The sequence below is a fragment of the Zonotrichia leucophrys genome, chromosome 5 (assembly GCF_028769735.1).
Source record: "Zonotrichia leucophrys gambelii isolate GWCS_2022_RI chromosome 5, RI_Zleu_2.0, whole genome shotgun sequence".
Lineage (NCBI taxonomy): Eukaryota > Metazoa > Chordata > Aves > Passeriformes > Passerellidae > Zonotrichia > Zonotrichia leucophrys.
Genome location: NC_088175.1, coordinates 33756400 through 33780061, shown reverse-complemented (window position 1 = coordinate 33780061; position 23662 = coordinate 33756400). Strand labels below are relative to the sequence as shown.

At 38.2% G+C, this 23662-nt stretch overlaps 1 protein-coding gene across 7 annotated transcripts in view; it reads left to right on the top strand.

Moving 5' to 3' along the window:
* CKAP5 (cytoskeleton associated protein 5) overlaps positions 1-23662 on the top strand; it is a 52680-nt gene that overhangs the window by 17301 nt on the left and 11717 nt on the right. For 5 of the 7 annotated variants that reach the window (XM_064714197.1, XM_064714200.1, XM_064714199.1 and 2 more), the window contains exons 9-33: positions 113-217; positions 2745-2834; positions 2937-3101; positions 3887-4015; positions 4769-4951; positions 5858-5971; positions 7159-7269; positions 8401-8493; positions 9036-9221; positions 10843-10937; positions 12278-12335; positions 12417-12542; positions 12882-13018; positions 13179-13353; positions 13873-13986; positions 16028-16156; positions 16760-16954; positions 17597-17732; positions 18450-18538; positions 19338-19448; positions 19727-19849; positions 20523-20672; positions 21062-21265; positions 21953-22088; positions 22877-23070. In XM_064714197.1, coding sequence (XP_064570267.1) covers positions 113-217; positions 2745-2834; positions 2937-3101; positions 3887-4015; positions 4769-4951; positions 5858-5971; positions 7159-7269; positions 8401-8493; positions 9036-9221; positions 10843-10937; positions 12278-12335; positions 12417-12542; positions 12882-13018; positions 13179-13353; positions 13873-13986; positions 16028-16156; positions 16760-16954; positions 17597-17732; positions 18450-18538; positions 19338-19448; positions 19727-19849; positions 20523-20672; positions 21062-21265; positions 21953-22088; positions 22877-23070 — 3348 coding nt within the window. The remainder of the gene's footprint in view (positions 1-112; positions 218-2744; positions 2835-2936; positions 3102-3886; positions 4016-4768; positions 4952-5857; positions 5972-7158; positions 7270-8400; positions 8494-9035; positions 9222-10842; positions 10938-12277; positions 12336-12416; positions 12543-12881; positions 13019-13178; positions 13354-13872; positions 13987-16027; positions 16157-16759; positions 16955-17596; positions 17733-18449; positions 18539-19337; positions 19449-19726; positions 19850-20522; positions 20673-21061; positions 21266-21952; positions 22089-22876; positions 23071-23662) is intronic. The other 2 variants (XM_064714202.1, XM_064714201.1) reach the window with 1 other exon arrangement.

Sequence of the window (23662 nt, the reverse complement as noted above, 5' to 3'; positions counted from 1 at the left end):
ACAGTCGATATAGTACTCATGAGTAAAACAGTTGTGGAAATAACCCGATCTGTGGCCCACTGATTATTGTAAGAAATTCTTCCATTTCTCTCAAACTGATTTTTCTCTTCAGGTTGTTGGAAAGGATACAAATGTTATGTTAGTTGCTTTGGCTGCCAAATGCCTTGCTGGACTAGCTACAGGCCTCAGGAAGAAATTTGGACAGTATGCAGGCCATGTAAGTAAGAGTATGTACTTTTTTCCTGATTTTATTCATGCTGGACACCTTTTTTCCCTTTCCTTTTTCCCTGTCAAGCCTTGGTATTTGTCAGAGGTATTCTTTGTACAATTATGAATGCTTACCAACCCCTTAAAAGAGTAAGTATTGAAATACTTGCCTAGATCTTTGGATCTCAAGTTTGAAGGGACCTTTTTCATTCATATTCAGCAACATGAAACTTTCTGTTGCAGTATTAATCTTCTGTACTGGGAAAATTGAATTGTTCTGCCATTAAATGAATGTTATTTACATTACCTTGTCCTAGAGATACCTCTACAGGAATGCATTTGTAGGCCACAGTGGAAAAAACAGTTTCTAAATCGGAGTTCTTCCTAGCACTTCCATGTTGTATGCTTTATGTTGGTTAGGTTTTTGAATGTTGGGGGAAGGTAGGTGGTGGGTGTTCTGTTTCCTTGTTGCCTGGGTTTTGTGGGGGTTTTTGTCTGCCTTAAATAGCAAAAAATTCTGAGATCTTTGGTACCAAAATGTTCTGGTGCTCCAGTTAAGCTCTTCTCTTACCAGTAGCTAATATCAGGGAATACAGGGAAGCTTAACCAGTATGTGGGAGCAGAGAGAGCTTTTAATAAGTTGCCGTTCTCACTTGTTTCTCAAGCCTGCATCAGTGTGTTCTTTAAGCTGCTCAGTCAATTTTTTTGTGTGATATGCAAAAGTAACGCAGTTAGAGAACTGATGTGCCTGGCTGCTGGTAGTGTTTCTCTGAATTGGGAAGTTGCTGAATCTCAGTCCTCCAGAAACATTCAGGTCTCTTGAACTCTGAACAACAGTTTGGACAGTCACTTTCATTCTGAAAACTGTCTGTAGTTACAAAAATCATTCTGGCATCTGTTTTATAGTTGATTTCTAAAGGTTAACCCTTACAGCTACAGACTCAGTGTTGAAAAAGCCAAGCTTCTAAAGCAAGGGTGTAGCTCTGTAGTTGCCAAGGAAATGGCATTGAGAAGAAATTACTTTTTCAGTAGTGTAATGGCAGCTCTGAATTGCATAATCTCAGTACTCATTTTAGCAGTTCACTTGATTTGTTTGCTGGATTTATTTACTTCTGAGGAAGATATAGACTTCTCCTGAGAGTGGGCATTGAAGCGTTAAAAAACAGAATTGTTGCTAGAATTGTATGATTATAAACTCTGTTACTTAAATATAGGACTGCAGTGCTAGTCTGCAGTCTGTGTTCCAACAGGAGAAGTGAAATCATGCATACAATCTCCTCACTGTAATTGAATACATGTATGCCACCTTCAACTCTGACTGCATTTGTACCTCTGGACTAATTTTTCTTCTTTCCCTCTCACATAGGCTATGGTTTCTAACTTCCATGTTAAAAAATGCTCATTTTGCCTGTCAGTATTTTCTAAAACAGAGGCTTAATGATTTTAAATATCTCCTCCTTATGACTCTGTTCTCTGTGGAGGGCAGGGGTATCGAACTTCTGCAGTAGCATGTATGATGGTCTTTGTGGTGCCATCTGTGTTATCTGCAGGTTTTTGAGTGTTGAAGGCTGTGAACTGGGAATTTGGAGGTTGCAGCCCAAGATACCACCTGAGCCTAGGTCACAGTATGTCACAAGAGGTTGGGATCCCATAGTGAGCTTCAGAGTAGAAAGCAAATCTATTTTTTGTTATACAAGAGCATATAACTTTCTGTAAAGTATCTGACTGCTTCCAAAATATGAACTGTTATGTTTATGAAAGTCCTGAAAATAGCCTGCTTTCCACAGTTAAGATCAGCATGTTTCTGGCTCAGTGACAGACATCCTTACTCTTACAGAGCCCCTATGGACCTGTTCATATTACTGGCACATCTGCAGTGTAGTTATTTTTACTTTTTTTCCCCCTTGAATATTTTATTTGTTTGGTTTTTTTAGCAGTGACTGTCTGAGCACCTAGACTAGGTAGGAATTGCTGTCAAATTTCAGTATGACATAGTTTACTGTCAGATGTGATTTTTCAAGGTGGTAGATCTGAAAAATATTGCTGCAGAGAGGATTCCAGTTGCTTTAGAATCTTGATCTTGTCAGCTGCAGATCAGATGAGGACTTCCTTAATGAGCCATACTTAGTGCTGTCAGAAAGCTGGGAAAGAGGGGCCAGGTTAAATTCCTTCTTGGATTCTTAGAATGCAACAGCACAGCACCCTTTATGTTGTGAAATCGTTCATTTCCATTCTATTGCTCTGTATTCCAGTAGAATTCCATAATATGTAATTATGTGAACTTTGAACTTGTAGGTCTGCCTTTTGTTTTGAAATTGTTTAAAAATCTATATTTGTTAATAGAGTGACTGGGATGAGTTGAATGTTGGAAAACAGCAAGAGTAAACTAGTTTGGACTGCTGTTGTGTACTTCTGGAGGGGTACAGTGGAGAGGTTTGAATTACTGGCTTCTCTGCAAAGTAGCATGGGCTAGACTATCAGGCTTTCCAGTTATATTAGTGGAGAGGGATCTGACATTTTTGTTCCCTTTTTCATAGGTTGTTCCAACAATCCTGGAGAAATTCAAAGAGAAGAAGCCCCAGGTAGTGCAGGCGCTGCAGGAGGCCATTGATGCAATCTTTCTTACAGTAAGTAAGAGTGAAAATTTCCCCACTGTCTGAGAATTGGTCTTGAACTTTGATTTGCTTTTCTCTTTATTGAAATAATGACTTTTTTATTCAACACTGTAGACCACATTGCAGAACATAAGTGAAGATATTTTGGCAGTCATGGACAACAAAAACCCAACAATTAAGCAACAAACATCCCTTTTCATTGCAAGAAGCTTCCGACACTGCACACCTTCTACTCTGCCAAAAAGCCTGTTAAAACCTTTCTGTGCTGCACTTCTCAAGGTAAAGCAGAAGGAATTGATACTTCTCTGGCATTGACTTGAGCACTGTTGTTGTGAAGCCTTGGATTGTTTGGGGAGAAAGACCTGAAAGTAGCACAGACACCAAAGAGTTCTTGTGTGCTATGTAGCCCTCAGAGTCAGTTTTGGCTGGTGTCCAACTTGAAGGTGACTGTCATTCAGGAGAACAATTTGGTTTCCTTTTACCTTTGCTTTTTTGAAGCTGTAGACTCACTATGGTTGTAGTAGATTTGGACGGTGATTTACAACTATTATCCCAGACACCGTCACTTGCATTTTGCACACATCTCTAAGTTTTTGTTGGAATGCTGTTGTTTCCTATGAATAAAAGAACAGCCCTCATTGAGTCATACACAGCAGTGGCACTAGAGCATTTATCAATGTAAATTATAATGATATATACTTTTTTCTTATTGCAAACAGTCCTTTCCTTGGTATAGGCAATATCCCTGGCTTTAAAAATTGAGATTATGACAAGATTACAGAACTTTAAGCTCTTTATGAACTTTCATGATGTTTAAAGCATGAATGTTCAACCTCTTCTTGTGGGGAAAACGGCAAATATGAGAAAATGGCTGTATCTGAGAAAAAGTAAACTTGGTCAATACATAGGAAAACAGAAGTGTAAAACAACCTTTTTCTTTCTGCAGTGGAATGTCAAGGATTGCTCTGTAGTAGATTTAGATTCTAAATAAGGGGGGGGATTTGTATAGAATATGTTCAGACATGAGCCACAAGTCACATGACATAAATTGTCTTTCTCTATAGCATATCAATGATTCTGCACCTGAAGTAAGAGATGCTGGGTTTGAAGCATTAGGCACTGCCTTGAAAGTAGCTGGAGAGAAAGCTGTGAATCCATTTCTAGCAGATGTGGACAAACTAAAGCTGGATCGGGTGAGTATTGTTATAAATGTTGTAAAAAAGGCTCCATTTATGCATTTAAGATGCATCTTAGGCTAGAGAAGGTGAACAATGATGCTTTAGCCTAGTTAATTTCAGCACAGATTTTTGGATATGTATTTTTTACTTAAGTATTACTGATGTTGCAGGGAATCTGAAAATCTCTTGATTCTTGAATAAAGTATCTGGCTGTACTATCTGTGAGGTGGGTTGTGAGATTTAGTTGTGGTTTTGGTTGGTGGTAATATGGAGGGGTTTTTTTAACACTTCATTGTCTGAAACAAGCTTTTAGGTCACAACCATATGGTCTAATTTTGTATTACTAGATAGGATTTGGTATTAAAGACTTACTTCCCAACAACAAAGTTGTTATACTTTTGCATAAGCTGTCAGTATGTTGACTGAATGAAGACTTTATAATTTGAAGATGCTCAGGCTTAGTCTTCGAGCATCTGTGAGTATCCCTAGGATGTCAGTGTTTTCTTAGCATATAAATGCACTTCATTTTGAACTAGGAGAATTATTTTGGCAATACAGTGATGGTTGATGCCACTGGCTGGTTAACCTTAATATTAAAGGAACACCAGATAACAAAGTCTTGGAAAGCAAACAACCTAAACTCTTCACGTTTTTTCCATGGTAGTCAAGTTTGAGCCACTGCTGGTAAAAGGACACTGTACATCCAATTGTGGTAGCTAAATAGCTTCTTTCTACCCCCACCTTTTTTTTTCCCCCTCTGCTTGGCAGATTAAAGAGTGTGCTGAAAAGGTAGAATTGGTTTATGGGAAAAAAGCAGGAGGAGCAGCTGAGAAAAAAGAAGGCAAGCCTATTACTGGAAAGACCACTGCTCTTCCAGGACCTGCAGGAGATAAAGAAACAAAAGATACAGCAACCAAACCAGGACCACTGAAAAAAGCATCTGCAGCAAAGGTGAGAGGCTGTCTGCCAATCAGCTGTCTGCAATTGCATCAAATAGTTACTTACAGCAGATCAGAGGTGGCCTGTTGAACATATGCCTCTACTGAGCTATCACTGTCCTTTAACAGGAGTAGGTGAGCCTAACAGCAAAAGGAATCTGTGACTTTTGGAATGTAATCAAATCTGTTTTTAATGATACAAACTGTCTTGTCACTTATGTCTCAATACCAGATTTTGATTTTAAAATAGTGGTAAAAGACTGGAGACATGCAGAGAAGCCTCAGATGTTGTAACATTGATGTGCTCTGTGATATAATACTTGGCTGAAGTCAACATTTCTTGGAACTAGCAAGGTTACTAATTAAGTATCGGGTATTTTTTCAGCATAGTTTTTAGTTTGTTCCTTTGTATATTCTGAAGTAATTTGAACTATTAGCCTGTATTTCTTTAATATTATTATTTGGATTTTAAAAATTTATAGCAGTAGTGGTCTTTGTAACATGCTGCTTAGTTCTTCAGGTGGGATACCTGTAAGTGAATCAAAGAATAGATAAAATTTTGAAATCTATTGGTACTCAGATAACCTGAGAAAGAGACACCAGTCACAAGTTTAGTATCTAACCAGTGTCCATAGGAAAACAGAGATTAAGTAATTATTTCCTGAACTTTCACAAATACATAATTCCTTCCTTTCTCATCTTCCATTGTCCTGTTATATTTTGTAAAACCTGTAGTCTAAAAGTAATACATAATTAAATAAGCTCTAATTTATCTCTGCCTGCAGTTCTTATGCTATCAGAGATACACATTTTTCTGACATTAGAATACAGAAATGTAGTATGGGAAAGACAGCAGTTCATTTGATATGTGAGCTAGAGAGCTATTTGATCTTGGCTAACTTGTCCATTTACTTCCTAGCCTGGAGGCCCACCGAAGAAAGGCAAACCAGCTACAGCTGCAGGTCCAGGAGGTGCTGGGCCTAAAGGCAAGAAGGGTCCTGAGACCAAAGAAATCTTTGAGTCGGAGCTCTCTGTGAGTATTCTGCTATTCTCTAAAATACAAAGCCCTCTGTAACCAAAGATTGCAGCTTTGGTTAGTCAGTTTTTCAGGTACTACAGAGTTTTTCATGGAGGTTGTTTTTGTTAGGAGAAGGGAAAGCAGTAGGTATAAATTGGTAACTGGTGAAATGGGACTTTGGTAAATACACCTGTTCTTCAGGCTGTTGTTGGCACCAGGTCATTTAAGACAGTAAGCAATAAATCATGCTTATACCTTATAACAGGGTATGTTTTTGTCCCTGAAGTAGGAAGAAATTTAAAAAACAGTGATACTTCATATGTAATTTAGGACACGTGATTTGCTGAAGGAGTCTGGTATTAAAAGCCTGAGTTTGCATTATTCTGGAGTTTTCATTGAAATCTGAAGTGAAATAAAGTAATAATTAAATGAACTAATATGTTTGTGCTGTTCATAGGAAGTTACATTTCAAAAAACTTACTGAATTCTGCATGTTAGCTGACCATCTTCTACCTATTTACCTGAGTTTACCCGGTTCCCAACCAAGAATCTGTGGCTCAAACAGTAAAAACAGCTATTAGAGCTTTGCTAGGTGTATCTGCAGGTTTTTTGGACTGTCAATCCAAACTATAGTTATATTTGGGGTGTTGCTTACAGTGAATAATTTCTATTGTGTATCCAGCTTATATTGTTAATTATACAGTAGAAAATGAGAATACAGTTCCTGAAGATGATGCAGACACCAGTGAAACAAGGGAAGTTTTTATCACTAAATAGCTTTTATTTTCTGTTTTGCTAAAATGGAGACAAGACCCGTCTGTCCTCATTAACTTCTGAATCGTTGTCGTCAGTGTTTATTCAGACTTGATCCAAAATTACCTTGCAAATTTTAGGTTACCTCTGCTTGATTCTTTAAGCAGATAGTTGGTATTCAAGATTATTTTTTACTGTCTGCACAGTTTCTCATACTTTCCAGAGATTACTTTTCTGTTGCAGTGCAATTTTAGCAGCTTTCTAAACCCATAAGATCCCTAAACCACAATCCATACTAAAAATCTTTCAATCTACAACAGAACCCTTTTCCTGTTTTGTAAATGCACCACAGTACAAGGGTCAGTCCAGTATATTACCTGTCCTTAAGGTTGCTGCTCTCCTCTGAAGGGATCCAGTGGAGTGTTAACTTTGTTCTGATCTGGCTGCAGATGGAAGTATGTGAAGAGAAAGCTGCTGCTGTCCTTCCAGCTTCTTGTATCCAGCAGTTGGACAGTGGTAACTGGAAAGAGAGGCTTGCCTGCATGGAGGAGTTTCAGAAGGTATGTTTGGAACAGTTGATAAGACAGGCAGTAAGGAAAGAGAAAATAAGTAATAATTTCTTCAGCTCTCTAGGCCTGATAAGTCTCCTGAAATACTTACTAGTAGTAGTTGTATGTCAGCACTTCAGATGGATCAAGTATTAAACAATACTTGAAAAAGCCAAATGGCTTATTTACTTTAAATTCCATGACAGTGGTGGAGTAAGTATTTTACCTTAATGTAGACAGTTGTGCTTTTGTCAAAAATAGTTGTGTTTTGATTGAGGATACTTAGAGGTATTTTTAAAACTCCAAGTAATTGTAAAGCTTGGTCTCAAAGGTAGCTAGATTTAAACAAAAGGTTTTGCAACAACTAAGCCAGATCTATTGCAAAGAAGTTCCTGCTGTGTGTGTGTTAGGCAGCAATTGATTATAATCAACTATTTGCCAGTTGAAATTTTTATGTTTAGAGGCTTATACAGTGCTAGCAGTCTTCACAGCTAGTGGAAAGTGCTTCATGTAGTCACTGACAAAAAAAGCTTCAACTGTAGATGTACAGGTAGTTCATACCATGACACCAGTACAGTAATGGCTGAGTTTTTAGTATTTAAATGGGAAAAGTGACAAACTTCATTTGGGAAATGGTGACTGGCTGCATTGAAATGCTGCTGCAGAAGCCTGCTTTATTAAAATGTTGCCATTTCAATTGAATGATTAACAGCTAAACTGCAGTCATTTAGATCATATTCAGGATTAATCTCTGCTGTGTAGTCAACATTCCAACATGAAAGCTGCATAATATACTTCATCTTAATAACAAAAGCAGCTTTTTGAGGGGCAGTTAGGCTGTTCCTGGATTTTGTTTGTTTTTTTTTAATTAAGTGTTAAATTCCTAGGGTTGGAATGGCCAATAGTAATTCTTAAGGATATTTGTTAAAAAGCATTAAAGGAGTATTGATGTGGGTATGTAGGTTAAATGTTGGTTCAGTACCTTAGACTCCTTGTAAAAATTGCTCTTCAGGTAAATTATTATGCTGAGATTTTCTCTAATTTAATTCAGTATTAAGAAAATACTTTGAGGACAGTTAAGAACTTCTGTTTGAATTTTGTATAATTTGTGACCCACTGGCTAACTTAATGTTTATCTTTTAGGCTGTTGAGCTTATGGAAAGAAGTGAAATGCCTTGCCAAGCCCTAGTAAGAATGCTGGCCAAGAAGCCTGGTTGGAAGGAAACAAATTTTCAGGTAATGTATTATCCTTGAGTAACTAAATAGCCCGTTTTTGTTAATGTAAAGCAGTTTCCAGCTAAAAGGCTGTATGTGTATATGTCACTGTGGCCACAGTTCTGTCTGTAATCAGTGAGTAAATAAACTCTCAAATTGGATTTTATTTCTGTTGAGAGTTGAGACTCTAGATGTCATCTAAGGTATCTAAAGGTTGCCTTTAGATGTGTATGTATACATGTGCATTTATATAAGTTCTAAAAGTAGATAATGGCAGCCCAGTATTAATGGTTGTGTATATATATAATAGTTTGTATTTGTGTGTGTACACAGTTTTTGTGTATAGTCACATAAAACACCTGTGTGTGTACAAAATATCTGTGTGCATAAATACTTCTAGATATTCAAATGTGTTTATATATATGCAAATACAAATTTTGTCCATATGTTAGTATTTACCCACCTATAATTCTTATATGTATCTATAGATATATAGAATGAGAAAAATTAGTCTAAAATACACAAACACATGAGTAACGTTCTTGCTGTTTTGGACATTGCAGGTGATGCAGATGAAACTGCATATAGTTGCATTAATTGCACAGAAGGGAAACTTCTCCAAAACTTCAGCACAGGTTGTGCTGGATGGTCTTGTAGACAAGGTTGGTGATGTGAAATGTGGAACTAATGCAAAAGAGGCCATGACAGCAATAGCAGAAGCGTGTCAGTTGCCATGGACTGCTGAGCAGGTGAGTGAGCAGCAAAGGTATTCTTTCAGTAAATAAAATCTGAGATAATATGTAGGGTGTCCTTTCAGTCTGAGGAGTAAATCCCAAATCTTTGGTTTTTCTCTCTTGCATGAAAGTGATCTGGTTGCTTTCAAGATGCTTCCTCAGGCGGAAGTTAAATATGTATTTCTCTAAAGCTGAAAATGGAATCATAGGATGGTTTGAGTTGGAAGGGGCCTTAAAGACCATCTAGGTCCTCCCCCTACCCCCTAGGCAGCTGTACCTTCTGCTAGACCAAAGCCCCATCCAGCCTGGCCTTGAACATTTCCAGGGGTGGGACAGCCACAACTCCTCTTTCAGTTCAGAGCCTTTGCTCTTTGTCCAGCCGCTGTATGCGCTTTTCAAAAGTTTTCTTGGAGGCCTCCTTCAAGTACTAAAAAGCCACAAGAAGATCACCCTAAAGCCTTACCCAGGCTGAAAAATTCCAATTCTGTCAGCCTCCCCTCATAGGAGAGGTGCTCCATCCTTTAAATCATGGTGGCCCTGCTCTGTACTCATTCAGACAAATCCATGTCCTTCCTGTGCTGAATGTCCCAGAACTGGATGCAGCACTGCTGGTGGGGTCTCACAAGAGCAGAGGGAATGCTCTGAGGATCCCCTCCCTCCCCCTGCTGGCCAGAGTGCTTTTGGTGCAGCCCATAACACAGGTGGCTTTCTGGGCTGTGAGTGCACATTGCTGCTCCAGCCTCCTTGGAGGGACTGGATGCTCTCTCTTGCACACACACTCTCTCCACTCATCCCCCAGCCTGTGTTGATACCAGGAGTTGCCCTGACCCAGGTGCAACACCTTGGCTTGTTGAATCTCTTCATGTTTCCATGGGTTCACTTCTCAAGCTTGTCCAGGTCTCTCTGGATGGCCTCCTGTCATTCAGGTGTGTTAACTCCACCACTCAGCTTGGCCATCACAAACTTGCCCTCAGGAAGCCCTCAATCCTTTTGTCTGTCATTTATGATAACAGACTGGTCCTAGTATGGATCCCTGAGGGGTGCTGCCTGCCATTAATGTCCATCAGGACTCTGAGCCTTTAACCCACTACCCTCTGGATGTCATCATTCCACCAGTTCCTTACCCACAAATGTCCACCCATGATATCCATGGCTCTCCAATTTAGAGAGAAGGATGATGTTGGGGACCTTGTCAAAGGCTTGACAGAAGTCCAACTATATGGTGTTTGTAACTGCACTGATGTAATTGCTCTGCCAAAAAAGGCCATGAGGTTGGTCAGGGAGGACTTGCCCTTGGTGAAGCCGTGCTGGCTGTCTCAATCACCTCCCTGTCCTCCATGTGATTCAGCACAGCTTCTAGAAGGATCTCTTCTATGATCTTCAGTGGCACAGTAATAATGAATAATTATCTAATGCTTTTTTTAAAAAGCAGGTGTGAATCCATAATGAAGGTGTCTCTGGCTGCCTCTAAGTACTTCAGGAACTTCTGCTTCACTTCAGTGTCAGTTCTATTCTGCTATAGTGACACAGTTGCTTTTTCCTTTTCTGTTACCTCAGCTTTTTCTGTTCACTTGCCCTGTGTTTTTTGCAGGTGTCTTCACAGTTAAAGTTTACACTTAACTCTCTTCTATTCCAGGTTGTGGCTACGGCTTTCTCTCAGAAGAATCCTAAAAACCAGTCAGAAACTTTGAACTGGCTTTCGAATGCAATTAAAGAGTTTGGCTTTTCTGGGTAAGTCTTTTAAGTAAATTGCTAAGAGAAACTTAAATGAAAATGTTTCTAATCTGGAACTAAGGTTCTGTTCATCTGAACTCTTGTTCCTTAAGCTCTGATGTTAGCCATGTTCTTGTAGCTTTTAAGTATATAACCAAGTATTGGCATTACTAGTTCGACAGGATGCGATTACACTACTAGCTACTTTACTCATTGCTTGATCTTCTCTGAAGAGCATTTGTCTTAAGGCACTTACAAGTGTGGGGTGGGCACAGAGCTGTGGTATTGCATGCCTGTTATACTCCTGCTTGGATACCCCTGCACCCAGGTGGGCCACTATACATTTTATAGTGGAAAAGAAAAAAACCCAACAACTGAATCTGACAACCTCCAGAAGAGTACATAACCAGCATGCCTGTTAATCTCCTTGGGAGACATTTTGAGGTTGATTACAGTTGAGTAAAGTTTTAGCCAACAAAATAGCTGTTATTATATCTGGCATTGTGAGTGTGAGAAATTATTTCTCCATCAGATCCAGGGATAGCATGCCTTAATTTTTAATCACTAGTCTTTTAACTGAATGTGGTCAATAGAGTTTAGTCCTGAAGAAAAAAAATCTCTAAGCAGGGAAAACTGCATATATAATTTTATTTGACTACTTGGGCAGTTACAATGCCTGTCTTGAGATATTTTGTGGCTTTTAAATAGATAGTGATGTTAATTAAGTCTGGGAAATGAACTCTTCTTTAGTAAATTCCACCAAAAAGATGTATTTGCAACATGGAATGTGTACAGATGTGTTACTAGGACAGCAGTATTTGAGGCTGCAGAGATAACATAGAAGATTTAGGAATTTAAACCTTCCTTTATTTCTCTTGTAAATAGCCTTTTGAAAAATGTGCCTTTTTCTGGAAGATTGAGACTAACTAACAAAATAAAAAAAGATCCACCACAACAGTAATATACCCTCACCTTTATTGTATAGTCATGTTTCAGGTACTTAAAATGTTTCTTGATTCATTCCTCAATATTTCAGTCCTAGCAGTCATGTGGATTATGTAGTTTAAGAAAGTTTCCAGCTGTGATAATAGTAGGCTTTTGTATAAATTGTTTACTGATTGATTTTCACAGTAGGCTATTCTCCAAACTGGTCTTTCAGTAGTTATTTAAGCAGCTACTATCTGCATTGGCTCTGTACCTGTGCTGCTGTTTTATGAGTGATCATGTCTTCTGCATCTAAGTTAGCTGTGTAAATCTGTCTAGGGGTATCTTTTTCATTAACATACTGTGATGATTTTGTTTGTTGGTGCTGTTTCCTGTGTTGTGTTTTATTTATGGGAGACATCTTCTTTCCACAGATTGAATGTCAAAGCTTTCATCAGTAATGTGAAGACAGCTCTTGCTGCAACCAACCCAGTGAGTAAATTTAGAATCTTAATCCTGAATTATTATCAGACCTTAATTTGAAGACTGAGTGCCTTTTCCTCTTTCTGGCAGGCTGTGAGGACTTCTGCCATTACATTGCTGGGAGTAATGTATCTTTATGTAGGCCCTTCTCTGCGAATGTTTTTTGAAGATGAGAAGCCAGCCCTTCTCTCCCAGATAGATGCAGAATTTGAAAAGGTATGAAGTGGAGCTCTCTTGCTACCAAGTGTCATTAAAGCTACTTTGAAACTTCAGTAGCTGGAGTTTGTAGCAATTTTGTGGTCTAATCCTTGGGCCTGTAGTTGAACCAGGTTTATATGACAGTGCACAAAGGCTGCAAATTCATTATGTGTAGCTATCTCAATAGCCATTTTTTTTCATTATGAACATTAAAAGTTCCTGGGTTTGTTTGAGTAGTATAATGGTTTAGAAGTCTGCTGTCCTGATCCAGTGCATTCATATCATACAAGTGGTTTTATTTTTAATGTCAAATGAAAAATTGTAAAATTGTTGTTTCTGATTTTGTGTTGCTTGCAGATGCAAGGACAGACAGCACCAGCTCCAACTCGTGGCATTTCCAGGCACAGTGTGGGAGGTGGGGATGATGGTGAAGAAGAAGAACAGGAGGAGGTTGGGAATGATGTTGTGGATCTCTTGCCAAGAACAGATATTGGGTAGGTTTGTATTCTAGCACCTGAAGATACATTGCCACTGCAATTCAAAGCTTTGCATTTATAACTCCTTTCTAAGCAGAAATCTATGATGTTAAAGCACTCAAATACTAATAGTGCTATCACTAAGTAAATGGGCACTTTCCCTGTTCTTCTCTTGCAGTGATAAGATCACAGCAGAACTAGTGTCTAAGATTGGGGATAAAAATTGGAAGATCAGAAAGGAAGGTCTAGATGAAGTGACAAGCATAATAAATGAAGCAAAGTTCATACAGCCAAACATAGGAGAACTTCCAGCTGCTCTGAAGGGTCGTCTCAATGACTCCAATAAAATCTTGGTATGTTTTTCAAAGTCCTGTTTCAGTTGTTTCCAGCTTAAATCTTAAGGTAGTCATGATTTCTGAACCCTGATTATTTCTATGTGGTCTCTTTCATTGTCATTAGATCAACAGTTGGAAAATAGTGAGCTGTGTGTTTCCAAATAATTTATTTCCCTATTTTAACAAATATTTGCCTTTTTCATTTAAAAATGCTTCAAAAGAAGGGAAAAGCTACCTTTACTCTGAATGTAATAAAAGGAAATCTTAAAATAATTTGACTCATTGCTTCATTTGTGAAGCAAAAGTGAATTGTCCCTTGTTTGAAAATATTTTTACTTGAAATTTAATTTGTTCAGAATGTGGGAGTATTTCTTGTTTTTTTGATGTGATGAATTTCAAGGCTGGTTTCATTGAGCAGGCATTCTAAAGTAAAAGCTTAATATATAGCAATATCTCTTTTCCATGTGTAACTGGGAGTTTTTGCACAAATGCTTGTAATACTGTTTTATTTAAAACCTTTTTTTTCCTTATGTGCAGGTGCAACAAACACTGAGCATTCTTCAGCAACTAGCAACAGCAATGGGCCCCAATATCAAACAGTATGTGAAAAATTTGGGGATTCCTGTCATTACAGTCCTAGGAGATAGTAAGGTAGGACAGATGTCAAGATCTCTTTGCTTTTTGTGTATCTAAGCTATGCCTGAAAGGTGGTTGGTAGTTAAAACTTCCTTGGAAGCTTACCAATTTTTTTAAAAAAGTTATTGCCTGAATGACAATTTAATATTCAGGTATAAATATGTGCCTGAATGAATATTCAGGTGTATTTCCTGCTTGTAACTAAACCCAGTGAAACAATCTGGCTTTTAATTTAATGTGGTAACTATATGCATATTTCTGCTGCTGAAAGTACAGTATTTTAGACACTGAACAAGATTTGCTTGGTGAAGTTTCTTGTAGAATTTTTAGTGTATCACTGGATTACACTATACATTGCTGTTGTCTTTGCCACTGTGTAGAGACCCTTGGAACTGTAGGTAGACGGAGGACATTCCCAGCTGACACCCAAGCTTGTGTCAATAACATCAGTGTTGAGTTTGACAGGATACTGTGTCAAGATAAAGCTTAGGATCATGGGAAAGTGCATTTTGAAGCAATGGGTAAAAAGGCTTGGGAAGGTGCCAATATCTTGTGCCAGAAGTCATGGGCAATTATCAAAGATGGCATACTTCAGCTGTCTCTGCTTGGAATATGAGTTGGAAAAAGAGCAGAAGCTGGATCTACCTGTCCCAAACAGAGGAAAGATTTGGACTGGTTCTAGGGCTAGATAAAAATCTCCTGGTTAAAATTGACATCTCTTTAAAAGTCTTCAAGATCTGAGATCTTATATGACTGTTAAATTCTTAAAACTCACCAATTATCCTGAGGTAACAGCAAGCTCCTTTTGTAGAGTCACCAAACTTTTTAGGTTTGAAGGGAACCCTCCAGACCATCTAGTTCCAACTTCACTGCCATAGGCAGGGACACTTTCCACTAGACTAGGTTCCTCAGAGCCCCAGACTGGAAGGAGAGTTGCAAGTATGTCATTTAAGGGTAAGACCAATTGTGATTAACTGACACTGTTACTCAAATGCATAATACTGACATAACTTGTAAGCACTGTAATGCTGACAGAAAATTGTATGCTCCTTTGAACACTCTTACAGTGCTAATTTTTTTTAAGTACTTCAAGTGCAAGATTTAACTAGTTTATTAAATTTGTCAAGTTTTTGAAGATGAGGATGGTCCATTTTGGGTCCTACTTCAGTGTGTTTGTAGTGGACTCACTGAATAATTGAGGAAAGTAATCTGCTTGAAGCATGAGTGAAGACAAGTTAAATTTGGGTGATAGGACCCAAGGCCTTGTCAGAGAGGCTGATGACCATATGTTTATCTGCAGCACATGATTTGTTTGTTTTCCTCAATGAGACAGAAGATGGGAGAAGTTGGTAAAGCAAGGATGCTGACTTCTTGTTTACATATATGCCTGGATGTTACTTCTGCATTTAATATGGTTGATACTTTACTAAAAGAGTCTACTACATTATTAGCTTTCCTCAGAAATTGAGCCTGCAGGAGAAGGTCATATGTATAAAGTCATGTCTAGACTGATAACATTTTAAAGAACCATGGTTGTTAAATATTCCATCTGGCTTCTCATAACTTCATATAGCTGCTTCAAAAAAGGGTGCTGTTCTAAATTTTGCTTGGAAAAATCAAGATGGAAATTGGTAGGAATTAGAGGATTCCCTCATTCCTGATTTATGAGTGTGCAGCCTATTTAAGTGCTATATAAGTCACTAACACTATTTTTTAGCTTCTTTAAGAGTTGCTCTCAGAATTGTCATCAATGAATGGTAGCATGTAAAAGTAATTTTAGAGATTCTCTTTCACCCTCTTTATTAAACTTATTTTTTTAGGAGTTATGGTAGATGGGTATAATGTCTGATTTAGAGATTACTACAGCTGATAAAATCAATAAAATGAAATTCTTCTGAATCTTAGATGTCTTAAGCTGCAAATAAAAAAAGAGATTTCAAAGCCCACGGTGTGGAAGCTTTTTTACTTTCATGGGAAGGAAGACTATTGCTTCTTCTGTCCTAATCTTCTGACCCCTCTTTAGGTTGATTCTTTTTAAATCTTGTTCTTGCTACAGAATAACGTTCGTGCTGCTGCACTGGCAACTGTGAATGCCTGGGCCGAACAAACTGGCATGAAAGAGTGGTTGGAAGGGGAAGACCTGTCAGAAGAGCTTAAAAAAGAAAATCCTTTCCTAAGACAAGAGGTAGGCTTCTGTCAAGTAAACTTCTTAAGTGTGTCAAATCAAAATAACCTTATGTGCTATGGACTCTTGATCTATGCAGACTGAAATGACCCAATGCTACCGTTATATGGGAAAAGAAGTAGCTGTGTATTTGTTCTGACATAAAGTTGTTAAACCTTGAAAGGCTAATAACAAGCTTTCTTCCTGCATAATAGCTGTCATTTAGACTTCAATGCCTCTAAAGTGAAACTTCTGTCATTTTTGATTAGCGTTTTAAGAGCTAATTTGTGGTCCCTTAAATTCACCATGGAACAGAACTGGAGACATTAAAAAGAATGACTGAAATTCTATTCCTTTCAAAAGGAAGAAACAGCCTGCAAAAAGACCAGGCTTCAAGTTTTAAGATAGTTGTGTTAACATTACATAACTGTACTTAACATAACTGTGCTTAAATTAATTTTTGTATTTGCTCATATGAAAATTGATGTTGTTGAAGAGCATTTGCCTGAAAAATGTTTGGGTAGAATATAATGGTATGTGAGGGACTACTATTCAGACTCTTGTGCCTTGGCACAGCACTGTGAACACTTCTTCAAAAGCTTTTCTTTTAAAACTTTCTTTCAGCTTCTTGGTTGGTTGGCTGAGAAGTTGCCTGCCCTCCGTTCTGTTCCTTCTGACCTACTCTTGTGTGTGCCTCACCTGTACTCCTGCCTTGAAGATCGAAATGGGGATGTGCGCAAAAAGGCACAGGATGCCCTGCCCTTCTTCATGATGCATCTGGGCTTTGAGAAGATGGCAAAAGCCACTGGCAAGCTGAAGGTACTTCTGTTACAAAGATTAGATCATGTGATCTTGAATGAGTGACTATTAAGTCCTATTCACAGTCTCATGACACGCTGTCTTGAGTCATGTAAGCTTGTCTGCATTGACTATTTTCAGGGGAACTGAAAATAGTATCAGGAGCTGTGAGCTAGAGATTTCTCTGCTTCAGAAACGATTACTGAAGCAGAGAAATTACAGGCTTATTACTTCAAGAGCTTGATATTTCACTCTGCTTTTCTTCTGAAAAAAAATTACTTGCAGATAGCTTCCATACCAGTTCCTGTCCCACTCCATGCCTTTCTACTCATACTTTAACATGTTGTCTAGCAGTTTGGTTTGGCTTATGGACCCCTGAGTGGTGAGTAGGCACTCCACTGAAATCCAAAGACCACTCACCTAGAGTGAGTTTACACATTTCCCATAGGTCTTGCAGAAGAAACTTTAGGGAAAGATGTTTTAACTCAGAACAAAAGTATCTGAGAAGGATGATGTTTTACGATGACCATCGTCCAAGATGCTTAACAGAGCATGGATTGTTTCAAACCAATTTTGGTGTTGTTGTCTGTAGCATGTATTGGAAAGATTAGTGATCGGCATTATTGAATTTATCACTCCTTTTTTGAACTTCTCATTCTCTAGCCAACTTCCAAAGACCAGGTACTGGCCATGCTGGAGAAAGCCAAAGCCAACATGCCAGCCAAACCAGCTCCTCCTGCTAAAGCATCTTCCAGAGGGGTAGGAGGAGCAGCTCCAGCCAAATTCCAACCTGCATCAGGTAACTTCTCTGACATTTTGGGAAATGACTGAGAAAATGGTGGATTTTGAAGCTTTTTGACGTGCCGAGGAATAAACATACTTAGCTGAAAAAGTATTCAGCCATAGTTAGGATTCTGGTCTTTCTTGCATTTGAATCAGCTTCCAATGTAGGAGGGTGTTTCCTTTCCATACAACCATCTGTCAGCTGCTATTTGAAAACTTGAAAATATCTACTTGGTATTGAAGCTAAAACCAAGCTGGGCTAAAGGGGGAGATTTTTTCTAATTCTAATCTGATTTTAATTTATTTTTTTTATGTTTTCCCATTATTTTTTCTCTGGACTATTTCCTCAGTGTAGTTCACTGTGGGACAGCCAGAATGCTTCTGTGATGGGATTAGGGGACAATTGATTTGAAGAATCAAACTGCTGGGGCTAGCTTACTCAAGCCAGGTTCAACTACAGCTCTAGACATTAGCCTGCACTGTATATATGTCTGCATTTTTTAATTGTTTTGAAAAATGACAAATTGGCCAAGTACCATAATCCTAATTAGGAAATTAGGAAAACTTTGTATGCTAACATGGAATTTAAGGGACTTCTTCAGTGAGTCTAAAAGCCTCAGACATATGTGTGTTAAACATACTATATCCACAAACAGTTTTTCTTATGTCCTGAGAAAACTGATAAGCTAAAATGGGCTTCTAGATAACTTTAAGTGGTCTACTGTTTCTCCAGCATTTGCTGATGATTTGGGATCTAATACCATGGAATCTAAGCCTGATCTCAAAAAAGCCAAAGCAGGAGGACTCTCCTCTAAAACTAAGGTATGTTGATTGCCTTTTGTGTAAAATCAGTTTTACAGTTAGTAGCTGTGGTTTGTTCATGTGTTATAGGTAGAAGAGTGTAGTTCTTGCTATGGACAACTTTTATTAAAAATCTTCATGTTTGTCTGAACTCTTAGATGACAGACATTCCCATATCACTTCCCTGATCACTGCTTTTGTCATTACCTATTTAATTCCTAAAGTCCATTTTGTCAAAAATCAGTCTTATGAGAAACTCATTCTGTTAGAAATTTTCCTGGCCTCTTTGATTTTGTGCTATTGTGAATTCATTCTTACTATTCCAGGGCCATGAATATTAATTTTGAACCCATGTATCAAAAGAAATTAACCTCTGCCTTACAGTATGAAGGGCAAGAAGTTCTCAGTCAAAGCACAAAAAGGGAAGGAGTATGTTTAAAAATGTAATAATCTCAACTAATTACAGTCGATTTTTGGTTAGATTTTTCTATTGTTTTGTATTACAGTAATTTTTTTTTTGCTGTTAATAATTAAGTTTGTCCTATGTATATAACTAAAAATAACCCAAAATATTCTACAGTCCCATTGTCTGAAGTAGTGCTGTAACAAGAACATTTGATATAGGTCCATATTCATGGTAAGAATGAGCAGAACAGTCCTTGAAGGATGTTGTAGGTCTGCTTAAGTCAGTGCAGTGTTCTGCCAGAACTCTGCTGGTAGAATTAGGACCTTTATTGTCAGACAGCTGTTTACTCTTAAGTTTCCATTCCAAACCTTCTAACACATGCTAAGCAAAGACTTTTCTATGGCTTATTTCCAGCAGTCAGATGTTAATAGCTGTATGTCCAAGGGTAATGCCTGCCTGTCCAAAGCTAATGCAAGCCTCAGCAAGGGCAGTTCAAGTCTGACAAAGAGCCAGTCTGTCAAACAGGTACCACGTTGGGTTTTAGGGATGTGTGTGGGTGACTAGCACACTGGTTGAGAGTGATGTCTCATAATTCACAGGGTCCTGCTGTGCACACTGTCATGGGTATTGCTTCCACAGCAGCTGAGCACACACTTCTAAACTTCTAATCAACATTTTTCTTTCAGCTTCTCTCTGCCTCTTGTACACATAGGGTGAGGGTGGCAAGTATCTAACACCTGCAGTTGCTGGGACTGAGGCATGTGTATGGCTTGTGTTGCCTGCTAATACCTTGCTTCTTTCAGGTACAGGGAAAGAAGGTGCTAAGCAAGCCTAGTCTGAAGGAAGACGATGATAAATCAGGCCCCATTTTTATCATTGTCCCAAATGGGAAGGAACAGAGAATGAGAGAAGAGAAAGCTCTGAAGGTGAGAAAAAATCAGAATGTGTTCACAAGTTTGGAAGTGGAGGCTTTTAACACTTTCTTTAGTTTTTAATTTAGAATTAAACATACTGTGACATGTGTTAGCCACTGTCCATCTCTTGGAGTCTGATTCTTGAGTTGAATTTCATACATCAGTAGTGGGCTTACTGTGGTATTTCTTTTCTGAGTTTCAAATTTTGTGCATTTATACATTGTCATAAAAACCTAAGGACTTTTTACATTTTTCAAGTAGTGAAGTATCATTATGCTTAGTCAGTTGTTTTCAGGTAGAATGTCAGAGTTCTAGGATACGTTGCAAATGCTTTAATATACTTACTTTGAGCAGCCCCACTTAGCAATTTGTAGGGAAAATTCTATTAGTGAAAATATGTGTGTTATTTATAACTTGCTAATAAGTAGACCTGTCTGGAGCTTAAAAACAATGAGTTAAAGTGATAATTAGTAAGATAATAGTGTAAGGATAATCAGTCCATATGAAGAAAACTTGTCATGTGAAAAAAAAATTGAGCAAACACCACTAATTTTTCATTACTTATTGGTAATAAGAAGGCTTTGAAAACAGATTCTAAAGCAGAATTAAAAGATGTTCAATCAGCAGCATCTGTCAGGAAGAAAAGGTATTACTTGCTGTGAGTTCTAAATACTGCCTTTCACAGGTGTTAAAGTGGAATTTCACTACTCCCCGTGATGAATATATTGAGCAGCTGAAAACTCAGATGTCCACTTGTGTTGCCAAGTGGCTACAGGATGAGATGTTTCATGCTGACTTCCAGCACCACAACAAAGCACTGTCTGTTATGATTGAGGTGAGTTTGGATCTGTGGTAGAAGATGAGGCTGACAGAATTACTCTCTGCTATGAAAGATACTACTTGAATTAAATAAAATAGAAATTCTTTGAGGAGCCAGGGATCATTGTTCTGTGTAGTTGAAACCTAAACATATATAGAAATAATTTTCAGAGGTATGATGAAGTTGGTATTAATACTGTTTCTCAGGAGAAGGGAAAATTTCCTCACCAGAGACTTCTCTTAGAATTTCAGAAAGGCATCTAAGTTAAAAATGAGTATGTATTGTTCTGAGAATCTCCTAATAAATGTAGATTATCTTATCAGACATAGCTTAGCTTATTTTCTTATTGAACAGTGTATATATGTGTTTCATTTATGTAACTTCTTTTTTTAACTGCCTTCAAGCACTTGGAGAGTGAAAAAGATGGAGTCATCAGCTGCCTGGATTTGATCCTAAAATGGCTTACCCTGCGGTTCTTTGATACCAACACAAGTGTTTTGATGAAAACACTTGAATACCTTAAATTGCTTTTCAATTTGCTGAGTCAAGAAGAGTATCACCTCACCGAAAATGAAGCATCCTCTTTCATCCCATATCTTATCCTAAAGGTACAATTTGTTTTACAGAAACTAATGTTATTTTTCATGAGGATTATGGCAGAATACCATCAAGCATTGCAATATGTTCATTTAAAATATATTGTGAATGGAGTGAAGTCCAGTTGGTGGCTTGTGTGAGATTCAACAGGCTGTGTTTATTTAACCTGGAGAAAAGGAGGCTCAGGGGATATATTAGTGCTCTTCATAACTACCTGAAAGGAGGCTGTAGCAAGGGGGATGTTGATGTTGTCTTGTCAAGTAATAAGTGAATATAATTAGAGCCAAAGGACCCAAATTGTTCTGGGGGAGGCTTACATTGGATATTTGGAAAAATTTTCTTTGTTGAATGGGTTGTCAATCACTTTAATGGGCTGTCTGGGGAAGAGGTTTAGTCTCCATCACTGGAAATATTTAGAAGACATGTAGATGTGCCACTTGGGGGCATGGTTTAGTGGTAGATTTGGCAGTGTTGGTTTAACAGTTTGACTCAATGGTGTTAAGGTTGTCTTTTGTCACCTTTATGATTCTATATGGCATATTTCCCTTAAAAGCCATTGACAAAAAAGGGATTTTTGCCTTGAGAATGATTCTGGCTTTCCTAAGACTATTTAGCATAGTCAAAAGTATCACAAAACTGTATAAAATATTTTGTATTTCTTCCCCTCTTTTTAATTTTTTATGTTAATATTCCTTTAGGTAGGAGAACCGAAAGATGTCATCCGTAAGGATGTACGTGCCATTCTGAACAGAATGTGTCTCATCTATCCAGCCAGCAAGATGTTCCCTTTTATCATGGAGGGGACAAAGTCAAAAAACTCCAAACAACGTGCAGGTAGGAAATGGCCTGTTGAACTGTACATGTGCAAAGTACTTGAAATTGCTTTGGTTTGCATCTTGAAAAACCCAGCATAAGAAAGTTGAGTGGGATGTGAGATTTGCATGCACATGGCATTTTATGCAGATGTTTGCAAGTGTTTAAAGGATGAGATTTTCAAGTAGTATCATATTGCTTTTTATATTTTGGTGTCTTTATACCTTCCAAAGACAAGGAATCTCTTAAGTTGCTATGAGTATTATGAGTCCCTTGAGTAGGCTTGTTTTCTTAGTGAAACAGTGCTGGTGAGAACAGTGACAGTACTGTTTCCCTACTCACCAAGGGAATCAGTTCATCTGAGCAAGACGTGTCTCTACACTGTACATGTGTTTCACCACAAATAATGTCTGTAATAAAATTGTGGCATTTGTAGTTCAAACAACTTCCTGATCACTTTGAGAGTATCTTATCCTGGTATAAGCAGAAAGTTAAATCTCTACATAATATAGTATTGCAAGCTCACGACTGTTTACCTGAATGTGATGTTAACTGTAGCATTGCTCCTACATGGTTATGGGAAATACTTGAAGTGTAGAAGGATGACTGACTGCTTTTATCTGTGAAGAAGTCTGCTGTAGCTTACTATTGATCTCATAAATCACCTGGATTATATCTGTCCTCAGCTTTGTGATTGGCAGTTCTCTACAGTGAATGTTCGTGCTGTACAAGCAACACAGGAATTGGGAGCGCTCTCTCTTTACAGCAGCTTTTAAGTTGAATGTGCATATGTTATCATCTTCTTTTAGAATGCTTGGAAGAGCTTGGATGTCTGGTTGAATCGTATGGCATGAATGTGTGCCAGCCAACTCCAGGGAAAGCCTTAAAAGAAATGGCAACCCACATTGGTGACCGGGACAACGCCGTGCGCAACGCTGCGCTGAACACCATCGTGACTGTCTACAACGTCCATGGTGACCAAGTGTTCAAGCTGATTGGAAATGTCAGTGTAACTGCACATGAGTTCATGGTGGATTTGGGTTAGCATGCTGTGCTTGGTTTGGTTTGTGGGATTGTTTGTTTGGGCTTTGGTGGTTTGGTTTTTCTTCAAGTCCTTACGCTTTTGTAGGGGATTAGCACTCATTTGCTTGTGATTGATCATGGTACATCTTGCTGTTGGTGTCAAGAGCATTTTGTAGTTTTGAGAACTACATAGTTTGCTTTTGAATTTTCAAGGTAAAGGTAGCACCTGAACAATTCAGCTCTTTCTAACCATGACTTTCTGAGCTTCAGTATGGTCCATCTGTGGATTCTCAGGAAGGTTTCTAAATCATAGGGATGCTGGAGAGTATTGCTCATGAAATTGTAATGCCTACTTTTGTTCAAATGGAGTTATTGATAGTCTTCAGTCTGGTAGATAAGCAGGTAAATATTAATCTTTACACTGCCTGAGTTGGAGCATTAAGTTGCCTCATCTGGTGTTCATATTGAATTATGAGTACATTGAACAGAACAACTATCAGAAGAACTCTGGCTTCTGTGGCAGGGTCCAGAGTGTTCAAGCACTTGTGGTAGGGAATGTAGAAAGGTGGGTG